Source organism: Leptosomus discolor, chromosome 21, assembly GCF_034619465.1.
Source record: "Leptosomus discolor isolate bLepDis1 chromosome 21, bLepDis1.hap2, whole genome shotgun sequence".
Taxonomy (NCBI): domain Eukaryota; kingdom Metazoa; phylum Chordata; class Aves; order Leptosomiformes; family Leptosomidae; genus Leptosomus; species Leptosomus discolor.
The window spans coordinates 2,346,768-2,371,380 of record NC_141411.1 but is presented as its reverse complement, the minus strand read 5'-3'; the positions used below and the strand labels follow the sequence as shown (position 1 = coordinate 2,371,380).

The window sequence follows — 24,613 nt, the reverse complement described above, 5'->3', positions numbered from 1 at the left end:
TTGAAAGTCAAATTTTCAACGGTCAGCTGAGCTGTGTTTAGGAGAGAAGTACTGGCCCCTTCCTTAAGCGCAAAATCCTGTTGGCAGTGCCTTTGGGTAGTACATTGTCTTGCCTAGTTCGTGTGAATTTATTTTTCATGTCTGTTGTAAAACATGTAAAATAATGTGTATAGAATGGAATAGTAAAGCTTCTATGGCAAAGTGAAATGCATTTTTGCAATGCTGTAATTTATTTTTACTACTCCCTCGTAATTCTATGGCATTTTTAAAAAATGCCTCACTTCCAGCTCTTTTGAAGGTTCTGAAACTACTTGTTCATATGCAGACAGTGTAAAAGACAACGATAATAAAACTGTCAGTAATTAAAGAAATCTCTTTCATTTCTTTTTCTGGCGCCCTCCGATGGAACTTTTGTGTATTAAGTCTAATGGGAAAACACAGGAATTCTCCGTAGAAGTGAATTTAAATTTCTTAACCCCACTGTAAAGTGTTTGAGCTTCAGCTAAAGCAGGGCAGAACATCTACCCCTGTGAAACCTGACCAAAGGGTTCCATTAATCTTCTCTTAATATTTTAGCTGGATTTGGCAGAACTGCTACCCATGTCTACCTATGATAAATTACACTTAATGTCATACATTAAAAAGTATTTATATAAATAATATAAACCATAAAAATCCAGCTAATGGAGTTCATTGACAGTGCTGAAATGTCTGATATTAATACTGGGACATGTTTAGAAAGGATAAAACCCAAAACCAAATGGGTTTTACCTCTGACATACACAGTCTACGGCCCAACACACTGGACTGTTGCAGGACAAGGTGTTGGAATGTATCTTGCTGACATTTCAGTGGAGATTCTATCACCACGCCTTTGCTAAAAGAAGGAAGAATGATAAAGTAGCCCAAAGCCACTGCAGTCAGAAAACCAATGCACCATTAGGAATTCTAGAAAACACATGAAATGGGCTGATGCTCAGGGTTTTATTCAGCTTTTTATTTTTTATGAAAAATGAACAGCTGCAGCAATATTATTTGGGTGAAGCCTGGGCCTTGTAAACATCCAGGACTCATTTCTGAATGAATAGGGCCTGTGAATTAGCCTCGATTTGTTGGCAGAACATTCTATAAATAATGAGATCCGAGTAATTCTTACAGTAGATTTGTCTCTTACTTCTTCCGGCCAAGCTTTGGAGCCTTCTCAAGGCCTTGAATGTATTTCCGAGGTAGCTGGTATTCTTCTGCAACAGAACCAAGAGTTCCCTTCAGGTGAACATTCAGAGCTCAAGAATTAAAATCTGTATCTCGCCGTAACCAGTCCCGGCCCAGTTCCAGAACTGACTTACCTAGCAGCATCTTGGCCAGGTGATGGATTTGGTTGCCTTGGATCTGGACCTGAACTCTGTCTTTCGTTCCCGGGACGGGGGTGATGGTGGCACTGGCTTGTACTTTCTGTTGCAGAATGTTGGCCACGCACTGCGGGTCTAGACCGTAGAGCTCAAGGTTCTTGACAATTGTCACCTACAGGTTTGCAAGTGATTGTAAACGGCACTGCCGTAGGGAGCGGCAAGTCACGTCTCACCCACCCCAGAAGAAGGAGCTGCCAAAGCTGCTCTCAGAATCTGGGTGTCTGCTCAAACCCCTTTAGTTTTCTTTTTACCTTCTTATTTGATGATCTCTGTGCTACGGTTATGTCAATAGGCTCAACGTTTCCTTTCCTCACAATGGGTTCTTGTCCAAAAAACGTCACCTGGTGTAAGGGCTGTAGTCGTTCAAGGCACCTGGACAGTTCATACATCCAGTTAGTCTACAGGGTACAACAAGGCTGGTGTTAACTGTGCTTTCCCACTGCAGCCTCTCACAGGTTTTTGAGATTACGTGCAAGCCAAGAGTCTACACGTGAGAAGAATTTGTATCTTAAGAAGACAATGCATGAGGATCTCATGCAAAGATTTGTGTCCTAGCTATTATTTAAAGAAAGGGACTGACTAAAAAGAAGGCTTGTCTACTGACAAAATTACAGCTTCGATTGTTACTGGTAAAATTTTATAAATTGGTTCTTGTAGAGGAAAAACCTCCTTTAATTTTGTCTTCAAGCTGCTGTTCAGCTGTATTGTTCACCGATTGGTGAAGCAACTTCAGTTTAAAATTCAGCATAAACAAAGTTACTATCCCAGGTGCAAACTTGGCTTCAGAACTAAAGGGGCTGCCGGAGGTGCCTCAGAAGCACTGTGTGCTGAAGAAGCTCAAGGCAAGTAATACATTGGGGATATTTAGGCAAAGTTTTTTCAGTGTATGGAAACCACGGTCTTGTGTCAGAGAGACCTCTTGGGTCTAAAAGGTGGGTTTAGGTTATAAATGCAGCGGCTGTGCTGCACAGAAAGAGCGGGATGACTCCCATTGCCTAAAGCGGGCATGTTCAGCCACCTCTGGCAAAGGAGGGCTTCATAAATCTGCACATACACACAGAACCGGGCCCTGTTTCTTTAGGAAGCTCTCCCTGACAAGTGGTTAGCAGGTAAACAAAACCCCAAACAACAACAGTTCACGCTAGACGCTTGTTACACAGTGAAGAACAAGAGATCCCTCCAGCAAAGGTCTCTGGGTATTTTTTGTTGTATTACCAGTCGGAAGTTACAACTTCGGTAGCGCCAATAACATCTGGCTTCGAGTTGCACACAAGAAATCTGCGTCATACTGAACCACTACATTGGGAAAAGAGTCACCTGCTCAAGAGGTCATCCCATTTGAGGTTGGAGATTTCATCCTGTTCGGATTTATCTAACAGGCAGTCGCACAGGACGGCGTTCACCTTTACAAAGCTACAAACCAAACACACGCGTTAGAAGCAAACAAGTTCACTTTTTTCTTCTCATTTCAGCATCTCCTGTGGAAGCAGGGTAAGACAACTTCAGTGTCTACTTACTTCTTGTTTGCTTCATCAACCAACTCGTTAGTCTTCACATAGTTAATGATGATGTTTCTCACCTCACTGCTCGAGAGGATGCTGCCTTTTCTAAAGAGAAAGAAAACTTGTTAACCTATTACTTCAAGCAGTCAGGTGTTGGGTTCTGTCCTTAAGACAGCAACCACCCTGACCACGTTTGGCAGCTACAGCTCAATACAGCTGCTCGGGAACGATTTCCTGTTGCACCTCAGCGGCCGTATGCCGGATGAAAGGCTCCTATCAGTAATTGCAGCCTCCAAACCCCTTGGGTCAGGGGGCCCAGTCTGGGAGGATGACCCTACTGCACCCCTGACTTCAGGGGGCTGTGGAGAACTTGCACAAAAGCGCTCAGCTGAAGAAAGGCTGCCACTGAGTGCTATCTAAACTACATCAAAACAGACAAAATTAGGGCACAAGCAGGCAAGGGAGTTCTTTAAATTATCTGGGCACCCTCTTTTGAGTAATCCATACTGTGGGTGGGCTGAACATGCCTTATCCAATGGCAAATTACAACAATCCAAGTAAAATATATCAATTTTGACACTGGAGCTATCACCTCTTAGCTGTGGGAGAAGAGATGTGAGTATTTGCTGACTGCAGCTGTCACAGCCTCTTATCTTTCTTCCCTTTGTGAAGCAGTGAATATATTCTTGACTCCCATCACCTTTCCTGACAGCACTGCAGGGGCCCCCCCCGGGAGCGCCAGCAAAATGGTAACAGCACAGGTTTGTTAGTGTCTCTCTTCACGTAACGATGGTTTTGTTGTACTTCTCCAGTGCTTACCTGTGTCCAGATTCCTGAAAGAGTGGGATCATTTTTGTGGAGACCCCGTAAAGCGGAATGATTTCAGGAGCATGGTACACTTGCTCTCTGTCTTCGCTCTTGCTGTCTTGGGCAGAAGAGGCTGAAGAAAATCCTTCAGGTACTGCAAATGCTTTAACGCTGAAACGAGGATTATTTGGTGTGAGTGAAAGGGACTGAAACTTAGCAATTCCATTTCACTGAGAACTAAAGCCTGGCAGAGTCGCGCAAAAAGCTTTCTGGTCTGTTGTATTGTACGGTGACTCCTCCAAATGCAGCGGGGGTCTGTGTCTGTGGGTTAAAGGACGTGATGAAAGAACGGTATTTTGAAGCATGAGCTGCAATTACTAAATTTGTCCTTGTGCACATTTTGAAGATACACATGAATAAGCACCTTAACGCAGGGGATATTAAACACTTTTCACTCTGAGTAAAGCCCTGTATGATGCGGAAAAAGTAAATCTCTCCAGCTGTTCTAAGCATGTTTGACTCTTGAGACAACTGCCACAATTCAAAGGACGCTGCCCCATTCCACAGATACACTAGGATTGAATTAAAAAACCTGCACTCTCCACAGACGTACAGACATTTAAAAGCTGAAATGATTCTTTACTGGTCACTGATAAGAGACCACACTGGAAGAGAGGGGTAAGGACCCTGTCAGTGCAGGATCTGGAGTTCTGTTTCATTGACCACAGCTGCAGATTCAACGCTTGCAGGTAAGAGAACTGACAAACTGAGCTTTAGTATGCCTGTCTCCTAACGATAAGGCCAAGTGTAATGAGAGAAAAATTAACGCAAGAAGCCAAAGTAATTCTGCTTCTTTCCAAGCACAGAAGAGAAGATACGCTTCTATCTACAGAAATATTCTCCACTCCATTAGTTGCCAAGGTGACGTTATACAAGAGGAAGCCTCGGGCCCACTGGGAAATTCCAAGAGAGAGCTAAAGCGCTGATAGGCAGCAGGAATGAGTAGGATGTTCTTGATGTGAGGTAACTACTAATCCTTAGAAAGATAACAGGAACACCGATAGAGGAATCAGGTTGTAAGTAACTGAAAGGGTAAGAGTATTTGTGCAAATCAGTGTGTAATGGAAAACGCAGCAATTTACAAATTTTTTTTCTGAGATTGTAACTTTGGCTTCTGACTTTGCGACGTGCTTGATTTGATCCTCTATGACGATCTGAGACTGCAGTTTCATGAGTATTTATTCAGCAGCAGCGTCATCTTTTTACTGGGGTTATCGTTCAGACAGGTAAGTTCACTTCAAAGCTGAACAATGAGCTGTCCCAGCACATAGATGGAATGGGGAGGGAGAGACCTGCTTAAACTGGGAGGGCGTAAACCAGTCAGACCATTACAGTCACTGTTAAATCGGTGGAAAACTGCCTGATGGCTTTCAAACCTTCTTGGCTCCCTTCCCCCAACAACAAACTCACACAAACTATCAAGACACTGCCAAAGGAATGTGCTTTTTAGTGACTGCTAACAGGCTTGATGCTCTAACTCTTTTATCAGCATCCAAACTGGAAGCCAGAAATCTGTCGTTCTAACAATGCAACAAATTGCAATGAACTGAATCCTCCTGAACGTTTTCAAAGCTGCTTCTCTGGAAAATTTGTACACCCACTACAAGGATAAAGAGCCACTTTCGGATCATTTAACAGTCCTTTTTGATCTTAAGTTCTATGGATGAATGCACAACTAACTAGAAAGGAAAGGTGGAAATCATGACACTGTCATTAAACTTTTAGCCTGCTCAGTGCCACTGAGTAAAGAAGGAAGAATATAGTTTACCTGGAAGAACTTTACAAGAGCAGGAAACGTAAGCAATGTTGTACAGAAGCAGGGTACAAAACCCCTCCATAGCATAGTAAGATTAGGAAATGAGGGCTGCTACAGCTGTGCAGAACAGGAATTCAAGCAGAGTATGACAGGTAACAGAGCTGGAGGTAGCAGAGCCCACTCCCTGCTTTCCGAGACTACCAACTCTTTAAAACACGACAGTATTCTACATACTCTGGATGTTTCCAGTCCACTTCCACGATGCTCTCCACACCTTTGTTCAGCTCCTTCACTTGTAAGATCTTCTGGTGCTGCATACATTGCAGGAATTTGGAGAACTGAAGGAAGCAACAGTCAGAAATCTGGAGTCAAGCATTTTAAATTCCTGTTCGTGTGGTTCTGCCTGCCCTGAAGTTACTTTCTAAATCAGAAAAACTGCTTTAAACCCCCCCCCCCCAACCCCCCCGACACCTTTGCTTCTCTAAGCACAGCAATTGCTAAGGAGCAGCGAGTGCCTCGGGCTCTAAAACAGGGCAGCAGCAAGTGTTCCTTTTGTAGGTCTGCCAGCTGTTCGCGCTGTGACGTTCTTAGCCAACTCACGGTCCACCTCACGTGGGCTACCGTGAGCTCTTTGTCTTTGCTTGTCCTCTACCCCACAGGGACAAGATCGTCTCCCTTCTCTTCATTTTCGTTCGTTAACAGCTTCAGAAAAGGAACGGCCTCTTCTTGCAGGTAACTGCGCCACCCGCCCAGATCAGAGCCCTTTAACGCTCCCGCGGCACACGGCGGCAGACCGCGGCGGCGGCACTCGAAGCAGATCAATGCTCGTGCTTGCAGGACAACTACCTTTCTCCCTGCATCCTGCAGGAGCAGAGAGTTGAGGAAAAGAACTTGGCTTTTAAGAACAGCTTCTAGGGTTTTTTTTGTTTGTGTGTTTGTTTTACTAACACTTGAACAATCTTGCCGTCAAACTTTTTCTCTCGTTCCATTTCTTATTTAAATTACTAAAAAAACCCAAACAACAGAAAAATCTCACCTTCTTATAGCTTGATTTCTTTATGTCCAGTTGTTGTCCAGCAGGGCTAAAATGGATTTTTAAAAAGTTCTTTAGTTATAAGTCACCCTTCATTTCTTCTTAAGTCTTGCTACTTATGCTAGAAGTTTCTTACAGCGGAAATAGAAATCACAGAGAGAGAGAATGACTTCAAACAAGCGAGTATATAGAATGTGATGAGAGAAACTAGTGCTGATGTTCCCGTGGGTAAGCAAACAGCCATTAAAGTGACTAAGCAATCTGGAAACAAAGGTCAGCCAACTCAGGCTAGCTACCAAGTACATATCCTGGTCTAGACAACCTTCACATCAAAGTATTTGAGGTAAGAAGTGAGCATAATCTTAGACACCCTCAGATGAGGACTGAATTTTACTTTGGAGTCAAAAACTTCATCCTAAACACCACACTCAATCTCCACAGTTTTAAAGACAAAAACCCAGCATGCAAATCCAAAGACAATCTTCTTACCACATACCAGCATGAGAACATATGGCTGCGCAGAAACGTGCTGGTGAGCAGGGGGAGATCCGACTTCTTTACTTTGCACTTTAAGGCATGAAAAAAGCACTGATTTAGCAACGCATCCATTTGCTCTGCAGGGGGAAAAAAAGGACAAGCAAGCCGTGAGTAGTCTGCCTTTCAGAACACAGCACTCGGTTGTTTCAGGCCGCACAGAACTCTCTCTACCCTGTTCTCCGTCTCCCAGTGAGCTCTCTAGAATGCACAGTGATCTAGACCGTGGGTAGGGGCTTCAGCACGCCAAAGGGGCACAGTTCGGTTTCATTTGTACGCCACAATACCTTGAGGAGTCCTGCTGTCCTCAGCTTCCTGCTGGCCCTCTGCGTTGGCGTCTTCAGCTGTTCCTGCAGCTCTGTCCTCACCCAGTTCCTCCCTTCCCATCTGTGTGGCACAACTGTCTCGCTCCTTCAGGCTCAAATCACCAACGTCCGCATGCTGCAGTGGGTCCGTGGAGAAGCTGATGACAGGCTCCTTCCCCTCCATCTCTTCCTCATCTTCAGCACTCTCCTTCTCAGCAGCATCTGTTACCAAGGGAGCTAAGGTAGGAGGATAAGATTTATCACCATATTCCCTATAAAAGGAAGAAAAAGCATAACATAGCTTCCTGTTTACTGCTTTGAAACCCACAGGACAACGAATAAATGTCACCCTGATAAAAGGCACTGGCAGCTGCACGGATCTTTTTCCACATTCTCAAAACTATAAATTTTTTTTTTAACTCATCTTCCTTCATAAACTCTGCGTGCCCGCCGTGGATCTTAATTTAAAACTGAGCAGACTAGTTGGATCCAAGTGCAGAGCAACTCATTTATTTGGTGAGACTGGCACAGTTGACCATTTTTAAGCAAAAATGATTCAAAATTCACTTTCTATAGAACAAGATGATTCTCTAAAATCAAACAGGGATGTTCTAGCTTCATTTCTGTAATAACTATACCCAGGTTGAAGGAACTGAATCAAGTGAATAGTTTTACATATCTATTTCCAATATGTACGTAACGGATAGATGTCAGGACAGACACCCCCTTCTGTCAGAAAAGTGCGGTCATCAAAACCATGTAGCTGAAACCTTAATAGCGCTCATATCTAAACTGTATGTTGAACTAACAGGTTAAACCTACTGGGGCACAGATACTGATTTTAGTAAACACATGAGACTTGTTACACACTTTGCCAAGTGCCTGGCAATGTACCCACCAGAGGTGATCCAGGTAAGTATGCAACACAGCAAAGCCCTTCCCTTTCATGCCAGCAGCCAGCATCTCCGCAGTGGACATCGTGGCAACTGCAACTGCTACTGGAGCTCTGGGAAGAGAAGGGAGTATTACAGCAGGACAGCACAAATACACCGTGCTACCTGACAAGGACAGACTGTGCCATTGTGACACACTGAATATCTTCTACGATGCCCTTGATCTTTACAACCTGCATTTTTTAAAGCATCTAGGTATGTTCTGGTTCTGTCCCATCTTTCTGGCACGTAAAGTCTTCCAAAGAATCCCAAGGATATGTGCAGCTGTGACACTGAAACGAAGGAGGTGCAGTGACACGTTCTCCACTCTGATAAAGTGTAAGAAGCGTATGCATTGCCAAAAGAGACGAGCAGTGGGGGGGGAAAAACCAACAGCTGTAGCGCTGCTCCCTCACTCTGAATTTCCTCGTAGACAAAGAGACAGCTGTGTAGAACACAATCTTTTGTTTAAAAAAATTACCCTGTTTCCAAAACAAATCTACCAGTTGTGCCCCACAGGTCCCAAAGAACCCATCTGCAAAGCCGTCCACCTGCGCTCAAACATATCCTAACCCAGAAACTTAAGCTGTATTTTCCATTGTTTAGGTCCACCGTGCATCAAATGCACGAGAACAAATCTGCTTTATTGCCTCAAAACCCCTAGAGTCTTCCTGTAAGAAACAGAAACTAAAACTGAAATGAAGCTAAGAAAAGATACGAAGAAAGAATCCTCTGTACCTGTTTCCCAAGAGGGTGACAGCACAGAGCGTGCCCCGCTCTACTTGAGGAAAGCCAGAAGATGGCACTACAACTCCTGGCAGCATCAGATCTGAAGAACAAAGCACATCCATTTCTCAATGAAAGACTCAGCCACTACCTCCTCCACCCCCATCCCTCCTGTTACTCAGCAAAAACACAAGCCTGTTAATAGCTGAGCACATGCCAGATAAAACAGGATCCTCTGTTTCTCCTAGGAAGGCAGCACTTCTTGCTACCACCCCGTGGAGTACGGGATCCCACTCACGAGGGTGCTAGGTTCATCCCAAAAAATTGCAGAAGAGCTAAACATGCTCAGCCCCTTGCCCTGCCAGGCCCCAAGGGAATACTGTTTTGAACAGAAAGGTGTGAGCTCCCAGCCTAGAGAGCGTTACTCTGTTAGTGCCACGGAACCAGAAAGGCACAAGGAGACGTGTCTGGAACTACCCATGTACTCTGCCCTGTCCAAGGGCAGGTTATCCCAGCAGCTCTCTCCCTGGAGAACTGCCTAAAACTTGCCACTGCTGCCCCAACCCTCCTGATCTGACACAATGGCTGCGCTCAGCTGTGAACTCTCCTCAGCATGAGGAAGCAGCCTTAACCATCTCCTTGCTAATCTGGACAGAACCAGCACACCTTGTTGGGTGCTTCCTTCTGCTTTCCATACCTGGGATGAATAGTCTGGCACGTGAGTAAAGCATGTACAGCATCATGTCATCACCAAATTCTGTAAAGAGCATCTGCTTTCCCTCACAGCAGCTACCATCGTCCAGACCTTGCAGTCTCATGGACTGACCTGTGTTCCAGGGTTTGGTTTTGAAGGCATCTCACTTTTTTCTCAGCATCACAGATTTAACGCGTATGCTGAAGAAGCCAACAACGTTTTTCCCCCCATTCACTGTCACAACGACTTTCAGCAAAACTAGGATGAACTCTGCAACTGCGACAAAGGCTCCACATCTCTGAGGGCAGAGATCACACAAAGACCTCCACGTGACGAGGTAAGCAGCACGTGTGTGTTGCATAAATAACGAGGGCAGAGAGTAGGTCTGTGAATTCATGGAACAGGTATCAGACTAGCACTGCCTTGCTTCTCCTCTTTGTAACTGAAGGCTCCCTAAATCTGTTCCCTCCCTCCAGTCCAGCGCTGGATGGTCTCATGCCTTTCCTCTTCTTTACAAGATGTGGCTCTACCTCTCCTCCCTGCCTTTGCTGGCCATTGTCTCGGTAGCCAGCTTCTTATCTTTGGATCCTACCCAGAGGTAGCCTGGTTGCCATGGGAGATGAATGTCCTGCAGCCCTCTTTCATCAACGTCCCTCCCCCATTAGTAAGACTTTTTTTTCCCCCCAGAAACTAGGTCACTACAAGTCAGCAGCGAGGCTTGCTCAGATGTCTATCACCGCCACACACTCAAGCACTTTATTTCCCCAAAAGCAAACGAAGTGAACGGAGGGACCCGAGTTCTACTTTAGATACCATGTAATGGAAAAAAGACGTCTCTTCCTACACGTACACTTCCATTTACGGACTAAGGCTGCAGTGGCTGCAACTTAATCTTTTTCTGGTTCAGCAGTTCTGCAATTTAAAGTTTATAAAGACCTGATTCTCGTGAGTCTGAACTGCCTCCAAAGCAGGTTCCAGAAAATAGACTCCTTTCTTGTTAGTCTTGATCCATAATTAGGTGGCCGAGCCAGTAACCCAGGAATTCAAACCCAACCTCACCTGCACAATCCGCAATTTACTTGACAGTGATTACGGCTGTAGGTTCCAATATAAACTCGCTGCTTATCCATGGGATAAGGTAGTTCACCTCTGAACTGACAGGAAGCAGGGTGGCAGCAAAGCAACTCAGCTGCTCAAGGGAAGTGTTAAAAAAAGACAGACCAATGACACGGGCAGTTCTGTGTCCCAGTTCAGAGTTGCTGATCACCCTGAGAAGGTATTTCCAAATCCCAGACTCCCACATGGAAAACGTTACTGCTTTTAAACAGCTTAACCTACTTTGTTTCACTCACAAACTTCTTTACAGCTGATTTATTTTCCTTTTTAGTACATGACCATGAATTACTTTTGAGTACTTATTCTTTATATGGTTTTGTTTCAGGTACCTTTTTTGCCACTGGGAAAGATAACACCAAAAAGACCCCGAAGGCTACTCCTTTTTGCAGTGCAACATGACAAAGTTCTAGTCCTCTTACCTGCTCCTCCTGCCAGTTTCTGTAGCACTGGGGGCCATGTTGAAAAAGCAGGGAGAAGATCTGGGTAGACCCACAGGGCGTACACTGTCCCAAAACAGAACCAAATTTTAAGATGCATCATTAAAAACTTCTCTAGCTGTTGCTTCTCCCCATCTTTAAGACTAAGCAGTACAATATTGACTACAGCTAACACTGCCCTGTTACTCAGGTAATCAAGAAATCTGGTCAGAATAATCCTACAATAACTAGTAGATGTGAGGGGGAAAAATAAACTGCTAGTTACTTCAAGCTCCTGTGAATTATTATAAAGGATATAGGTAGATGTTCACATTATTTTCCTTAAATCGAGGATGCTTTGAGCTAAAATGATGCTCCAACAGGGAAGAATTTCTGGGTAAGGGAAAAATAAAAGCTTATAATATCAGAGCAATTCATTGCCTAATATCAGGGCTGCCTGGAAGTGGACATCATGCTTCCTGGCATCACACCGTGCAGTGGACAAAAGAAAGGGGCTAAGATGCTACACTGTGACTTACAAGATTTGTTTCCCGGTTCCTAAGCTCTGATCAAATCAATTTCCTTTTTGCAGAACGAACCCAGAAATGCCACTGATTTCACAAAGATGTTGACAGAGTAAATGCATCACAGATTGTGAAGCACACCCATACTATAGCGACAGGATAAGTACTTAAGACAGACACAAGGAAATCTTCTGGGGAAAGGCTGGTGCCCAATAAGTAAAGAGGGAGGATTATTCTAGTCCGGTCCCCATACCTGTTGGATACAGAGCTTTCTCAATTTCAAACAGTATTGGGTTCCTGTTATTCATGTAAACAGTGACGGCCTCCCCTTTGTGACAGTATATTTTGATGACATTAAGCTCTTCCTTGTTTGGAATAAACTCAGTCAATTGTTCAGCGCTAAGGTTAGGAAAAGCTGCTGCAACATCAGTTCGTAGTTTTCTCCTGTAACGATAAAATCACAAATGTTTTACAAAGCTGTCTAGACCATCCCTTAACGTAATTCCTACATCACTAGTTACTATTTTGTTGGCTGTTCATGACATTCCCCCTTTTTTACGGAAGATAATTTTAAACATTAGTGTCCAGGCTGACAAATGAGATAGTTGCATGCTGGAAGAAGACTGGGAAAAGGCCAAATACCCTTGCCCTGCTCATCTTCTTCCTTAAACATCTGCCTACGGCTCCTGTTGCATCTTTGCCTGTTCCGCACTGTGATTTCATGACTGCTCTGAGCTCCCAAGCACAAATCCGGGAGCGTCACACTTGCTCTGCCCAGCCTGTCACCCACAGCCTCCCGCAGCTCCAGCGCAGAGGAGCAGGGCTGCAGCCAGATTTCCCTCTCCCCCCAGTTTTAACTGATGTTTAAGGCACGGTGACCGGCACAAGGTTTGCGTGGTCGTCCACAGAAGGGTCTGGTGAATCTAACAGATCAGCGAGCCAGCCTGGCATTGCTACACGGGAACGTAAGAGTAACGAAGGATCGGCTAGGCCTCGACGTAACAGTTCATTAAGCCCAGTTTAATTATGGCAGCACCTTCAAGCGATTCAGACCGTTCTTTCACGTTCACCACAAACGCAAGGTGAGAGCAGCCACAGCTCCCCGCCTGCCCCCAGCCCGATCCCTGCGGGGGCACGGCCGCCGCACCGGGTAGGCCGCCGCTCGCACCGCCGCTGCCCTCGCCGCCTCCTGCCCGGCACCGAGACCGACGCCGAACGGCGGAGATTGCAGACCGACACCGCCGGGCCCGCCGGGCGGCGGGACAGACCCAGCGCGGCGGATGGGACTGAGGCGCTCCCCTCAGCGCAGCGCGGCCTCCTGCCTCCGGGCCTTCCCCCGGCTCGGCTCGGCTCGGTGCGGCGGGGGGCTCCGGCCCAGCCCCGGCCCGGCACTCACCGATCGGACCCCTTGATGGCGGTGTTGGATCTCACCCGGAACGCCTTGGAGAACATGGCGAGCCCGCTCCACGGCCGCCGCCGCGCTCCCCTCAGGCCGCGGCAGCCGCCATGGCGCCGTCCCGCGGTACGAAAGCGTCCGGGTGGAAACCGCCTCCCCGCAGCCTCGCTCACACCGCCCGGCCCGGCCCGCTCCCCCCTCCCTGCGGTGCGAAGGCCGGGGGTCCCCCCGCGGTGCGCCTTGACCTCCCCGACACGAGGGTGGCGATGCCCGTGAGACCCCCCCCCCCCCCTAGAGCCCGCGGGCGTTGCGGGTTTTCTCCTCACGGAGCCTTTTCCTCTCCCCCAACGCTTGGGCTTTGTTCCCTGGGGGGGCGGGGGGCACCGGGAGACACGCTGAGCGGGGAGAAGGACGAGAAACGGGCAGTAAAACCCAAAGGGCGTGCGTAGGGACTGAACAATTTCACGACATTTCGCGGGGAGAGCGCGCTCCCGGTTCCCCGCCGATTCCCCGGCCCGGGGAAGGCCTACGGGCAGCGAAGCGCCCTTCCCCGCGCCTCCTGCCCCCCCCCCCCCCGCGCCGCCAACTGCGCAGGCGCCGCCCGGCGGAGGGCGGGCGGGCGGACGTTCCCGTGGCAACGGGCGGGCCAGTGGCGGGCGGCCGCAGCCCGAGCGGAGCCTCGCTGCCCGCCGCGGCAGCGCTGGGCGGCGGAGCGCGGGCAGGCGGCGGCGCGGGGCCCGGCGGGGGATGGGGGCCGCCCCCCCCCCGCCACGATGCTGCTGGGCAGGAAGCCGGAGGCGCCCCTCGGCGCAGGTGAGGCAGCGGCGGCGGCCGCCGCGGGGCCGGGCCGGGCGGGAACGGGCTGAGGCGGCCGCCGGGCCCTCCCGGATGGGCAGCCCCGGGGGTCCCGTGAGGAGCGGGGCGGAGGCCTCGGGGAGGGCCCGCGGGTGCGGAGGGCCGGGGCTGGCCGGGGGGGCCCGCCTCGCCGCGCCCCGCTCCCCCCCGTAGTTTTCTCTCGTTCGCAGAACTGCCGAGCCCCGGTGCGGGGTTGGGGGCGTTAAACGCTGCAATTTTAAGTTCTTGAGCGGTGTTTGCAAGCGGTTGTGGTGCAAATCGGCACGGCCTTTTTTTTTTTCCCCCACGCCGCTGGCAGCAAATGTGCTGGCTGTAATTCCCACCTATCATTTTTAAAGGATAACCTACTTTAAAGGATAGTCCTATCAAGTATTTAAGGGTTTGCTCGTTTTCTGTTGTTCTCAGTGAGGCTGGCTCGGGATTATCCTACTTAAGGGAAAATGGGGAGTTTGTTAATGTTTCTTAAGGATATATTTGCAGTGCAAAAGTTGATTAAAAAAAGAGAAGCTCTGGATTAAAAGTATCACAAATTTAAGATTTCCCGAGAGCTTTGCACTCTGTTGTGGTATTAAAATATAGTTAAATTCTACAGATCATTTTATTGAATGAACGAGAACAGATTATTTTACAGATTAAAATGTGCGAAGTGAGGTACATTTCAGCGTTTGTATCCACGTGAGTTATTGTGACTAACTGGTTTGTGTATGGGACATTTCCAGCCAGGTTTACAGATGGATTATATGACTCCTATATGAGGATAGATCAGATTAGGTACCAAGAGTCTACAAAAGAAGAACACAGCCCCTCGGGACTTCCTTCCCTTGGAAGATCTAATGTGAGTATTTTAAAGTTGTCTGGGTCTTCACGTGGTGTTGTGCGGCGGTGAGAACTATCGAGGAGCGAGGTGTCTCCCTCTAGAGAATACATTAAAAAAGTGGGATGTTACATCTTTGTAATAGCTTATTAATGTTATTGCTTTTACTAAGCATAAAAGTGATGTGGTATTGTGTTCAATGTAGAACTTGCCAGGCAGCCTCAGAAATCCTATCTTGCTATCCTCAGCTCATGTTTTACCCAAGAAGGCTGTTTTACAACAGGTTGAGGTGTTCTGCCACGACGCCTTGTATGTTGATAAGCACGAAAATCCCCACATGCTTCGCTTTCTCTTGCATGTTGCCATTTTAGTTTCCCTCATGAAAATTTTGAGAGATAAGTGCTTACGAAGAGCAGAAGGAGCAGAGTGATCTCACCTTTGTATTGTTTTTAAATGTGTTTTGGCTCTTGTTGAATTCTGGCAGAAGTGAAGGAGCTTGAGCTTAAAAAAACCTACTCTCTAAAAAGTGAAAATAGATGTTTCACCGGGTAACATGCATTTGAAAATCATCACCTTGTGGGCATTTATTGTAACAGCTATCAGTAATTAACGTGGTCTGTGCTGTTCACTGAGCAAACTCAGTAGCGTGGGTCTGTGTTTTCCCTTTTTGGCAATATTGAGGGAGAGCAGAAGAACTTTTTGTAGAGTTTGGAGAGTGGTGGGTGGGGTTTTTCTGCAGGGACGTGGGAACTTTTAAACTGCAGTGTTTTAAGTCGTAGCGTAACTTCAGTTGTTCATAACTGAACAGACATCAGTAGAATGGAACTATCTGGTTAAATGCAAATATAACTCTCTGAGTGTTTTGTGTCACTGGTGTGTTTTATTCTCCGTCTGTGTTTTGTCCGTCAAGCCTGTTAACTTCTTAGGCAAGATTAAGAAGTGCCTGTTTTGCCATGATGACACACCAAAAAAATACAACCGTAGTGGTATCTTGGCAGGAGCAGTGGAGACGAAGCACGCAAGGATGAAAAAGAATGATGTTCAGTTTTAATGGGAAAGTATCTGGAATTAAGTGATACTTGGTTTCTTTCTCGCGAGATTTTTGTATCGCGATGTAATGTTACATGAGAAACGAAGAGTTCTGGTGTCTGCAGCTGTCCGTTCTTTTCAACTTGGCTATAAGAGAACATAAATATCTCTGCTTTGAGAACACACAGGTTTCATTCAGTTTATTTAATTCAGTATTCAGAAAATAGCTGATGCACTTTTGCAAAACCGATCGTGTAGGAACTGGGTTAACTGTTTCCCCCTCCGTTAAAATGAAGTTTTGTAAGTGAAAATCCTCAACAGGGTGCCACTTGTGTTGTCAGTCCAATTTCTTGGCTGCCAGTAGCACCTTATCAATAAAACAAAACCTGTGCAGCCGGTGATTTGCAAGAGAAAGCTGATGTTACCCAGAAGTCATCTGACTTTTAGGGGAGCTCTTCTCGGTTCAAGTTAAGATTGAGCCGTGTTTGTGTCTCATCGTCATGGCAAACGGCTGTGGTAGTCCTCGAAGAATGAACATTTAGTCCTTACTGCTGAAAGGCTGTTGAGTCCCAAAGCCATAGTTTCTTCATTAAGAAGTAGTTCCAGGATAAATAGAATAATTAATTCCTTGTTGGTTTAGGGATTCAAGATGTTTGCCACAAGCAGCAGCAGCAGAGTTGCTCTTGCTCCCGAAGAGAGACTGCTCAGGTTTAGCCCTGTTTGCAAGGCTTTCACGCTTCATCGTGTCGCTACAATCGATGACGTTCAGGCTGTTAACACCATTTTTTTTTTTTTGGAAATCAAATCCTTGAAAGAAATTGATGCAGGGAGTAGCACTTCTGCAATTCAGTAGCGTGTTTTGAGGTCTTGGTGCGTAATTTATTCCCCCAGCCCGGAGGAGGCTGCTCCGCAGAGCCCCGCTAGCACAGCCTGCCCTGGCGATGGGCTGCGGCCGGGGTGCCTGTCTGCAGGGGTGCAGATGTGCCTGTTCTGAACCACAGTGACAAAAAGCTGCTTCTGTTGTGTGGACAACTGAAACCCGCGTAGGAAGAATATCGAGTTTTGATGGCAAAGGTGAAAATAAGGCTTCTGCTCTGGAAGGACAGGCTTGGTTTGGTTTGGTTGTCCCTCTCTGTCCTGCCCCCACCCTGGAAAACTTCAGAAAACAAACAAGTGTGAACCTTGTTCGGTGCTTCTGTTCTCTGTTTATTTGTAAACCTATTGGTTGGGTCTGCTGGACTGAGTAGTCGTGTAGCCAGTGCTGAAAATATGTTGTTCTTATCTCGGAGGTTCAGCCAAACTCCGAGAAAAAGGCGTTTATCCTACCAGGGCTGGGCTTTGTTTTTTTGCTTAAGACTTTCTGGAAAGGCGTGACTCTTACAGCGCACTGTGGTTTTGGGTTGATAGGACACAGAGTAGTGGAACTTAGTAGGATGTATCCGATGGCCCCTAGTCACCACTGATAAGGACCGACTGCTGCAGGAAATGCCCGGTTTTTTGAGCTTGTGAGCCAGAGCTAACATTTCACGGCAACACCAGCAAACACACTCTTAAGAGACGTGTGTAGTTGTTTTTGGCGAGAATGTTCACTTCCCTTATTTGCTGACCATGCCGAGATGTTGGATTGGATGTAACTAAAAAGGAATTTGATTTTATTGCTGTGGATCTGCAGGTTTATTTATATTTTTTGTTTGATTCCTGCGCAGTTATTTTGGTTTTCAGGGATTCGGTTTGGCATGTGTCTCAACTCTTTATTTTTAGATTAAAGGACAAAATGGAAAACAGATGTTGCTGCTTTAGTCATGGCTTCTTCAGTGTTGCACAGGGTAAGGCAACACCTCTCTGCTGTCTATCAGCATGGAGCAGCAGCGAGTAGAAAAGGGGAATAACTGCTGTTCTAGTAAGAAACTGAACTGCAGGATGTTCAGCATTCACTAAACTGTAAAAATGACAGGCTTGAAGTTTCACAGTGCTTTTCTCACCTCATATGGGTTCATTTCAGATGTAAATATTTTAACATATGGCAGTAGGAGGCAGGGGTTACAGACTACCCTCCACTAAGCTGGAGTAGGAGATACTATAGATTATTCAAAGCTTCCAAGTCTGTCTTGTGCAGCTGTCGTGATTTCAAAGAGAGTTGTGGATGTGATGGTATTTTCCCCTTCAAAGAAAAACGTAATTTTATTATTTTTTTTAAGTAGTTTGTCTTGTTTCGCTCTGTCGTCCTTTTGCTCCTTGTTGAGCTCGGTTACACCAGCCTTATGTCACCTGCTGTCGGTTCTTTGTCCTCCTTTGGCACACTTGTCTCTCCGATATTCCTGACGCTTCTCCGCACATTCGTGTTCTGCTGCATGTTTCAGACAGGTGCAAGTTGCATCTGTCGTTGCCTGTGTTTGCTGCACCCACGTTTAAAGCTAAACATAGCTGTTTGCTGACTGCGGGCATGCTGGTGGAGATAGGTGTTGTGTCCTTGTCTGCGCGTTTGCCTGCCTGGGGTTTACCCTTTATGGACTTACAAGTAGCCTCATTTGCGCAAGTGCTTGATTCACTGAGCTGCATTCTCTGTGTACCCTTCTGTAGCTGTGCTTGTAGCTTGAGTTAGTTCAGGTCCAGCGTTTTATGTTTGTTCCTACTAGAAATGCAAAACCGGTTGATATTGCTTGTTTTACGTGGTACTGATTTTATTCTTAGTCTGTGCTTTAAAAGATAAAGTAAAGGTTGTTTGTTGTTTGTTTTTTTTTCCCCCATCCGTAGGTTTCTAGCAACAAACTCGCAATGAAGGATCACCCTCTGGCTGGAAGTCAGGTCAAAGTGGAGCAGTTATTTGAGGACTCTGGCAACAGAAGGAGTAGCACTCTTCAGTCTGCGGGAGTTGCTGGTTCAGAAAGATCTCTTCCTTCCCTGACAAAAGATAAAAGCATAGAGAGCATAAGCACTTCTAAAGGTGGTGGTAGTTCCTCAAAAGCACATAAAGCCATTTCCCAAGCTCCAGAGCAAGCTGTCAAACAGTACAAACATCAGCTATCTGCTTATGAGCAGCAAGAGATATTTAATTTTTCTGAAATTTACTTTGTGGGTCCAGCTGCAAAAAAGAGGCAAGGAGTAGTTGGTGGTCCCAACAATGGAGGTTATGACGATGACCAAGGCAGCTACATTCACGTGCCCCATGACCATCTTGCTTACCGGTATGAAGTGCTCAAAATCATTGGCAAGGGCAGTTTTGGGCAAGTTGCTAAAGTCTACGATCACAAACTCCACCAACACTTGGCCTTAAAGATGGTTCGCAATGAGAAGAGATTCCATCGCCAAGCAGCGGAAGAAATCCGGATTCTGGAGCATCTGAAGAAGCAGGACAAAACAGGCAGCATGAATGTTATTCACATGCTGGAAAGCTTCACCTTTCGGAACCACATCTGTATGACCTTTGAGCTCTTGAGTATGAACTTGTATGAGCTGATTAAAAGGAATAAGTTTCAGGGCTTCAGTATCCAACTGGTACGCAAGTTCGCTCACTCCATACTGCAGTGTTTGGATGCCCTTTATAGAAACAAAATCATACACTGTGACTTGAAGCCAGAAAATATCCTCCTAAAACAGCAAGGGAGGAGTGGAATCAAGGTTATAGATTTTGGGTCCAGCTGTTTTGAGCACCAAAGAGTCTACACCTATATTCAGTCTCGATTTTATCGGGCGCCAGAGGTAATCCTGGGAAGTCGCTATGGGATGCCCATAGACATGTGGAGTTTTGGCTGCATTCTGGTGGAGTTGCTGACTGGATACCCTCTTTTTCCTGGAGAGGATGAGGGAGACCAGCTGGCTTGTATGATGGAACTCCTTGGAATGCCACCTCAGAAGCTTTTGGATCAATCCAAGCGAGCCAAGAACTTCATCAACTCCAAGGGTCATCCTCGCTACTGCACCGTAACTACACACGCAGACGGAAGGGTGACCCTTAACGGGAGTCGCTCGCGCCGGGGTAAAGTTCGAGGCGCTCCAGGGAACAAGGACTGGGTGACGGCGCTGAAAGGCTGCGACGATCCCTTGTTTATAGAATTCTTAAAAGAGTGTCTCAGCTGGGATCCTTCCGCACGCCTGACTCCGAGTCAAGCTTTAAGGCACCCTTGGATTTGTAAACGAACGCCCAAACCACCCAGCACGGATAAAACCTCCAATAAACGGATTTCTAGCTACACAAGTTCTTTCACAGGAATAGGTTCCAAGTTGCCTCCTGTGGTCGGAGTAGCGAACAAGCTGAGGGCTAATTTAACGTCGGACTCCAACGGCAGTATACCTCTATGTACTGTGCTGCCCAAGCTGGTCAGCTAATAGAGAATTATGTATCTCCAGGATACATACCTTGTATTTTAATTGTTTGTTAATAATGTGTAAGGAGGTTAAATGCAGAGGTTTTTAATGGATTTACTTTTTATTAGAGGCTAAATCTTGACTATAAAAAGTTCAGTCAAAATGTACACATTTAAAGGGCTAACTTTTCTCCAGTTCTTTCTCTCACAATGTGGTGCATATTGCATTCCTGGGTAGGTCAGCTCAGCTGTTGAGTGAAATGACAGTTTGGCAGACGTGCTATTTGATAATGCTGGTTTAGAAATCAAACTCCTCCTTATCAGGACGGTTTAACAGATTCTTTTGCTTAAAACAGCGAGGGAAATTCATTTAAAATACGTATTTTCAGTTAATCTCCAACTGAACTCTTTTTATTCTGGGGAGAATTTTTTGCATCTATTGTCAAAAGCACAAACGTGTTAATGTAATGCATTAGGAACTTGCAAATTGCTAACTTATGTTTGAAGAATTCTGTTTCTCTGCACTGCTTTTCCCTTACCTATCCTGACTGAGATTTTAAAAAACACCATGGGATGTAGACACCAAAGGAATTTGGTGTTGGGATTTTATCATCCGAGTATTTTTTTTTTTCCCAAAGGAGCGTAGAAATGCCATGAAACACAGGATATGTCTAAATAAAACTACTAATTTCTGTACACTGGCTGTTTCCCTTAGGAGTCTATGGGAAGCTGGTAGGGGAATTCAAGATCAGGACTGGTTGGTCACGAGTGTGGGCCAGTTTGTTCAGGGCTAACGAATCAATTATGTGTTTCTTGGGAGCTCAAATTGAAATCATCAGTTCTGCCAGGTGTGTGTGGGGGTGTGTTTTCCTGTGGTGTTTCCAAAACAAAAATGTTGAAGTTAGAGCTATTTTGTATACATGTTTGAGATTCTGGTCATTTTAAAAATTCCTTTTTTTTTCTGTAGAGTGAATTCCATTGAATTCCATGGAGCTCTTTTAATAAAAAGCAAACATGCCACCCCTATCAGACATGTAAAAGTTTTTAAGGCCCAGGACTGTAACTGGAAAATGGGGTCGGGGTCGGGGGGCACACCTAATAATTGGAAGCGTGCTCTGAAATCTTAAGTGTAATCTGTGAAATATCAGGAAGGGCTGATAAGGTGCAAGAACCAGTGGATCCGAATCAAAATACATTACAGGAAGAATTGCTCTGGTTCGAAGTGTGTTCCTTCAGGTCTTGGAGAGAGAGAGATGCCTACGTTTTCTCATTCTTGAAATACATGAGCTTGTATTTCCTCTTCCTTTATCTTCCAAGAACATGAGAAGGTGGTGTGACCTGTAGTGACAACAGCGCAACTTGTTCGGGTTGTTACTTCTTGCAGCCACATGGCCCGAGTCCACTTACAAAAACATCTGATCTCTTGCCAGATGCCTGAGCATGATTTTAAATGCAATTTAGAGCTTTTCTGAACAGGAGGTTTTATATTTAATGAGTTTCTCTGTAGCAGGTTTTTAATTTGAAACAAGGAGACTCTCAGTATACAAACAAAGGAATTATCAGGGTGATTTCTAAGATAAGGTGACCCCATGTTCAATACAAGACCCTCCCTCGGAGACGATGGGGCTGCATTTTCTCCTCTGCTCTGTTTAATTACAGCATTGCTGAAATGCTGGGTGGAGGCCTGTATAAAAACACCGAGCCAAGCTCCAAACTTTCCAGGACTGTTGTTTAAACTGAGGCTCTTGTGTCCGTAGCTTTTCTGAGTTCTCTTGTTTTACAAGTGTAAATTCAATAAGCTTAATAATACTAAAATGACACTCTAGCCTTTATCTGTGCAGCTACAGGTAATCCCAGTGTTGTATGTTCATGTTCACTTCATCATAACGCACGGCTGGTGGTTTTTATTCTGCTCGGCTGAGTGAAGTTTTATTTGAATGGAGAATCAGGGAAGTGGATTTTTGGGGGAAGTGGCAGATGACACCGTTGGTTGTGGAACCTGTAACAGATGTGGCACGTTTTCAGAAGCCAGAAACATTCTTCTTCCTCCTCTGCCCTTAACTCTAGGCATATTTTTTTTTTACAAAATATACCTGGTGAATGAAGAGAAAAGAACCTTTCAGGAGCAAGAGCTTGTTAGGAAAGATGCACAGAAATAGAGAGACCGTAAAGTGATGGTAGTGCCTGGAGCCTGGCAGAAGACAGGAGTGTTGGTGTGCTTGGAGCTGTACAAACAGGTCTTCTCTTAGGAACACAGAGCAGTACCTTGGTTCTAAACCATTTTCATCTATAAAATGCCAAATGTTGAACAATCGTCCTCCTGTGCCTTCTGGGAACTGGTCACTGAGGTGGCTTCTAGTGCAACGGCCTTTGGGGTACGGCCGGCAGTCTCACCTAAGGCTGGTGCTGGGGAGCTGCAGCTAAAGCAGTTAGCTGGCAGGAACGCTGCTTTTTATCTAGAAAGTTGCCCATTAGGAGTTGTGTGTGTTTAAGACGAGATCTTAATTACCTGGGACTACTGTATTTTAAAAATCAAGTGCACCGTTAACTGTCTTGCTAATTTAGGGCTCTTGTCTATATAGCCGTAGTAGGTGAGAAGGAGAAGGAAGCACCTCAGCGGATGTTTACTGCATTGAAGAGGACTTCTGCATAACCCAGGGAATACAGCTGAGAATGTTTTGATCTTGTTTGCAATTGCAAAGTCCCATTTTCTTTAGAAAACGTTTGCTTTCAGTGAATAGTGTGGCACAGCATTCCCAAACTGGGAGAACCCTCCAAGTGGGCTAATAAATCTCAAACTGGGAAAGTCCTCCAGGTGGGCCCATAAATCTCATATGTGGGAGAGAGCTGAGGAATTGTCCCTGCAAGCACTTGACTTGTTGACTTCCCTGTGAACTAGCATAGGGGTTGCCCACAGCCACGTGTGGAGGGCTGGACCACAGGCTGTGCCGTTGGATAGTGTCTATGAAGGGTGGTCATGGTCACGGTGGCTGTCTTCACTGATACAGTCAAACCTCAAATTCACACTCTCTTCTGGGAAAGCTGAAGACTAGTGAGCTCTGAAATCGCCAGAAGTCCGTCGTTCTCGTTAGCTGCGATACCGGTTAGACTGTTGAACGTGGCCTAAAGCTGAGCTTGTCTAGATAGATGGGCAGAATAGCTTCTGGTTTTGTGGTAGCTCTGTGCTTTGCAGGTTTGTTGGTCTGCCAGCACTGGTGAGGTTCTGCCAGAACTTCCATCGTGTTCTTCTAGGAAGTCAGCACGAAACAAGGCAAATCACTTGGGTTTACAGCAAAACAGACTTCGCATTTATAAAAGTCACCTGAACTTGTTTGAAAATGTTCCTTACAACGTTCTGTCTGGTTTACTCCACTGTTAGTCTCTGTACTGTAAATGCCACGCTCTGTGTGTTGCCTGCCTCTTCAGCTGTTTGCTTCAGCGGTGTTTTCATGTAAATGCATGACAAGGCATGAGCGTCCCATCTGACAGATACACGTTGCTTTTACACTGGGGTCCAAATGCTATCTGCCTCTCCCAGTTGCAGGCAGACAAACTTGGGAAAAACTCGGTTTTATGTCAATTCAGTGGGATAGTGAAGTTTTCTTCTTCCCTGCGGACCACGGTACCGCAGCCGGACGCCCACTCAGGCTGCGTTCAGTTCCTGGCAGGTTCGATCTTACCAACACCAGCTGCTGAACGGGCAGCTTGTTTCACCACAGGACCTGGTTCTGGAGATCTTCTGTGTACAACAGCTGCTCTTCACTGGGGCTTTCATCCTTCCTATCCAGCTTGAATAGGATCTCTAGTTGTCTGGTAACCTAAGAATTTCTTACAGACTAACTGGAAAGCTTTAGGGTGACTTTCACAGAAGAGCGAGTGTTGCTCGATCTGAAATTGCGTACAATTGTCGTGACCTGTTGGGACTTTCATGCGGTTGAAAACTTTTCAAGCAGCAATTTATCAGTAGAGGTTCTTTGCAGCGGTCATCCTCTTTAAAACTACCTCCAAAATAAGCCTAGGGTCCTTTTTGAAGGGATGTTCACTGCAGGCTACAGCTGCTCTTTTTTTTTTTTTCTTGTTTAATACTGATAGCTGGTTTGGCTGTGAAACGTATACATGATGATCTCAGCAATGTCTTACTAATCCTGGCCATACAAGCAAAAGGCTGATTCTGCACCCAGAGATCTCTGCTGAAACGATGGATACAAATCCCCCGCCTGCCAAAGTTTAATACTGTTGTGGAAGTGGAGAGCCAAAATAATATGGAAAGATCTGTGGTACTTCTCTGCGGTACCCAGCTGAGGCTCGAAACACGCTGTGCTGGAAGACTTTTCTTTAAGGGAAAACCTGTGGCTTTTTTTGCCTGCGTTGAGCACTCGGAGCTGCGGGTACCTGGCAGTT

General features: G+C 46.0%; 2 protein-coding genes across 4 annotated transcripts; one reads left to right on the top strand and one right to left on the bottom strand.

The window, feature by feature from the left end:
• Positions 1 to 965: 965 nt before the first annotated feature.
• On the bottom strand, positions 966 to 13,305 carry EIF2D (eukaryotic translation initiation factor 2D). 3 transcript variants are annotated; one of them, XM_086476422.1, is made up of 15 exons: positions 13,211 to 13,305; positions 12,068 to 12,258; positions 11,294 to 11,377; positions 9,077 to 9,167; positions 8,305 to 8,412; positions 7,389 to 7,678; positions 7,064 to 7,181; positions 6,571 to 6,616; positions 5,769 to 5,872; positions 3,731 to 3,889; positions 2,927 to 3,016; positions 2,727 to 2,822; positions 1,661 to 1,781; positions 1,347 to 1,521; positions 966 to 1,241 (listed from the first exon to the last, which is right to left on the bottom strand). In XM_086476422.1, exons 1-15 carry the CDS (start codon positions 13,264 to 13,266, stop codon positions 1,171 to 1,173), a joined length of 1,800 nt encoding a protein of 599 aa, XP_086332548.1. In that variant the 5' UTR covers positions 13,267 to 13,305; the 3' UTR covers positions 966 to 1,170. The 3 variants fall into 3 exon arrangements, with proteins under 3 accessions (XP_086332548.1, XP_086332550.1, XP_086332549.1); XM_086476424.1 differs by lacking the exons at positions 7,064 to 7,181; positions 7,389 to 7,678; XM_086476423.1 differs by lacking the exons at positions 966 to 1,241; positions 1,347 to 1,521 and having other exon boundaries at positions 1,695 to 1,807.
• Positions 13,306 to 13,983: 678 nt separating this feature from the next.
• On the top strand, positions 13,984 to 20,898 carry DYRK3 (dual specificity tyrosine phosphorylation regulated kinase 3). The gene is made up of 3 exons (XM_086476446.1): positions 13,984 to 14,023; positions 14,785 to 14,900; positions 18,663 to 20,898. The coding sequence occupies exons 1-3, from the start codon at positions 13,984 to 13,986 to the stop codon at positions 20,232 to 20,234; spliced, it is 1,728 nt and encodes a 575-aa protein (XP_086332572.1). The 3' UTR covers positions 20,235 to 20,898.
• The last annotated feature ends 3,715 nt before the right edge of the window (positions 20,899 to 24,613 follow it).